Source organism: Triticum urartu, chromosome 3, assembly GCF_003073215.2.
Source record: "Triticum urartu cultivar G1812 chromosome 3, Tu2.1, whole genome shotgun sequence".
In the NCBI taxonomy this organism is placed as follows: Eukaryota; Viridiplantae; Streptophyta; class Magnoliopsida; order Poales; family Poaceae; genus Triticum; species Triticum urartu.
This window is the reverse complement of record NC_053024.1, coordinates 512,189,259-512,192,016: the sequence shown is the minus strand read 5'-3', so window position 1 is coordinate 512,192,016 and position 2,758 is coordinate 512,189,259. Positions and strand designations below refer to the sequence as shown.

At 54.8% G+C, this 2,758-nt stretch overlaps 1 protein-coding gene across 1 annotated transcript; it reads right to left on the bottom strand.

Moving 5' to 3' along the window:
- Positions 1–379: 379 nt before the first annotated feature.
- Positions 380–2,540, bottom strand: LOC125544696 (FBD-associated F-box protein At4g10400-like). Its single transcript, XM_048708440.1, has 3 exons — positions 1,355–2,540; positions 1,108–1,248; positions 380–1,013 (listed from the first exon to the last, which is right to left on the bottom strand). Exons 1-3 carry the CDS (start codon positions 2,471–2,473, stop codon positions 627–629), a joined length of 1,647 nt encoding a protein of 548 aa, XP_048564397.1. The 5' UTR covers positions 2,474–2,540; the 3' UTR covers positions 380–626.
- Between the last annotated feature and the right edge of the window lie 218 nt (positions 2,541–2,758).

The following is a 2,758-nucleotide window of genomic DNA, read 5'->3' as shown; positions in this document are numbered from 1 at the left end:
TACGCCCTGATTCGATCGAAAAGCTACGCATAGACTAGAGGGTATCAAACGTACATGTCCCTCGTGCGGCAGAGCGCGCATGATCATCTACTCCCTCCGTTCCAAATTACTCGTCACAGAAGTGGATGTATCTAAAACTAAAATACATCTAGATACATCCATACCTGCGACAAGTAATTTAGAACGGAGGGAGTAGTATACTACATAATCAAAGTCTGGGATCAAATTTGTGCAACACGACAAGTTGAGGGACAAAAGGCATAGCATTCACTCGTTTTCTCCATGGTGCACTTTCCGTGCAATTCTAATTTCGAACGCCATGGCCTCGAAAATTCAAATGTCGGAGATGAACTTGAACTACGGTGCAAAGATACCAAAATGCTAAACCATTATGCTATGATTATATTATAAACAGTACCAGCGATACACATCCAACAAGAAGTCCAGCTAATTGTGTTCTAACAAAAATAGTTCCAGCCAACCAGCCTGCTACGGTACAGCCAATCCAGCCTGCAGATTCTTTTTCTATTCCAGTAAACTAAAATGAACAGTTCTCGGATTCTGACACAAGATCACAACTTACGCGCATCCGACGACAACATGGATTTTCAGATTGCAATCACCTTCTATTTTTTCTGGTGCTTCAGAGTATCCATCAGCGAAACTCTGTTTTCATTCTGGCACCGCCGGGGACAGCAATGGCACAAGTAGAGACCATTGACTGGCTCACAACTTGTGAAGAAGAGGAACTCCATGTCCTGGCAGACTCTATTTATGCTGCTTAGAATGTTTATTAGTCTACTGGCACAGTCTTCGCCTTTCAAACAGTAGAGCTCAACGACCTCAAGAGTTTTAGCCATCTCAAGCATAAAAGTCAGAAAGCCCCACTGGCACATTTCTCCTCCAAAATCCTCGAACACCAATTTGTTGAGCGAATGCTCGATGCACGGGATAGAAGTTGTCGTGTCCCATGATTCAGGAGTAACCCGCTGTGAAATTGATCGACTGTCTGCCTGCAAACGTCGACCATGATTAACAAATAATGCATGGTATGATGGTAGAGCTAAGTGGATTGGGGGTTAAGGAGAGCTGAGCTGCAATGGTCACCTCGACATGGAGCTCCTCAAGGCATGGGAAGCATTTGAGCAACTGAGCAACGAAGGTGGTACGTCCCTTCTCTGAGAAGGGCACTTGGATGGCCAAGGTCTTCACGCTGCACATCAGGGTAGTGGACTGCAAGATGCCTCCCTGCAATATGCAAAACATGTCATAGGAAGCAAAGATACTTGCTTTCAAAGCAAATATCATCCGAGTTTTAGCTGCAACAAACAGTAGAAAAAGGCAAAGCATTTACATCGAAAACGGTATCACGCAGCACGAGAGGCCCGACGTTCTTCCCCAAGTATCCCAGCACCTGCAGCTTGGGGGCGGAAACAATTTTCACCGTTGCTCTGCCGCTCGGCAAATGGATGCCCACCAGTTCTTCAAGGCTCGGGGCGTCCTCGACAACGAGCTCACTCAAGTCGCCCAAGTCGCCGTACAGCCGCACCAGGCTCTTGGACCGGAGGCGGATTTGCTTGACCCCGGTGATGTTCTTGAGCTTTGCGCACTCCAGGGACGGGCAATGAGCAAGCATCGCCTGCAGGGCGTCCTGGGAGGTTCGGACATTGGACAGGCGGAGCGTCTTGAGGGCGGGGAGCCGCAGCGCGTCCACCTCCGCTTCCTTCGGAAGATCGCAGAAGCACACTCTTAGGGTTTCGAGGGAGGCGAGCTGGAGGAGCGACGCGGGGAGGGTCGGCCTATAGACTGTGTACAACATGTCGACGTCGACTTCTCGGACACCGCAGGTCGCGAGGACGGGGAACCAGCCGCTGACGACGCCCATGCGATTGAGGAATCCCTGCCCGTACATCACGAAGCGGAAGCTGCGGATGGGGATGTGGCGGCGCGAGGCGAGGATGGAGTCGACGGCGCGGATGAACCAGTCGCAGCCGCGGCCCGCCTCCGGCGGGAACGGCTGGCACGCGTTGAAGTCCAGGAGGTACTGATCAAACAGGCGCCGCCACCGCGAAGAGAGCGCCGTCGAACGGGCGGCGTCGCGGAGCGGGAGGTAGGAGAGGATGCACAGCAGGATCGCGTCCGGGAGTTCGCCGATGCGGTCCCCGTGGTCCTGAGCCGCCGCGTCGTCAACGCCGACACCGCCGCCGAACTCCGCGCGACGGCGTTTGGCCGCCCTGCCGTCGAATTTCCCGTCAGCGTTCACGCTCGGGGCCGGGGAAAGCGGCGGGGGCTCGCCATCTCCGCCGTCGCGCCCGCGCCTCGCGCGGGAGGGATTGGCCGCGCTGCCGTCGAATCCCTCATCGGAGCGCAGCGGGGCGTCGGCGGCGTAGGAGGGCGAGCGATCCGACGACACGATCTGACCTCGCTGCGACGAGGTCGTGGAGACGGTGGCGGGGGAGTAGACGCAGCACATGCCTACTCCATCGGATGGAGAGTTCTGGAAGAACTGGGTACTTCGTCCTCGCCGGATCCGGATCCTCGTTGCATAGGTAGCGGTTTCTGTCTGGCAGATCCTGCTGTCAGGTCCAATCCGCGTCGTCCATCCGAAACCAACGGTTGGATCTTCTAGTCGCACAGCTGTGGCCTCCACCTACCCACGCCGTCCAAGAAGTGGAGGCAGCCGCAGTTGCAGCCGAACCACCTTCCGACGTACAGATTCCCTGGATCATCACCGAACTGGAGACTAAGGGTGTGTTTG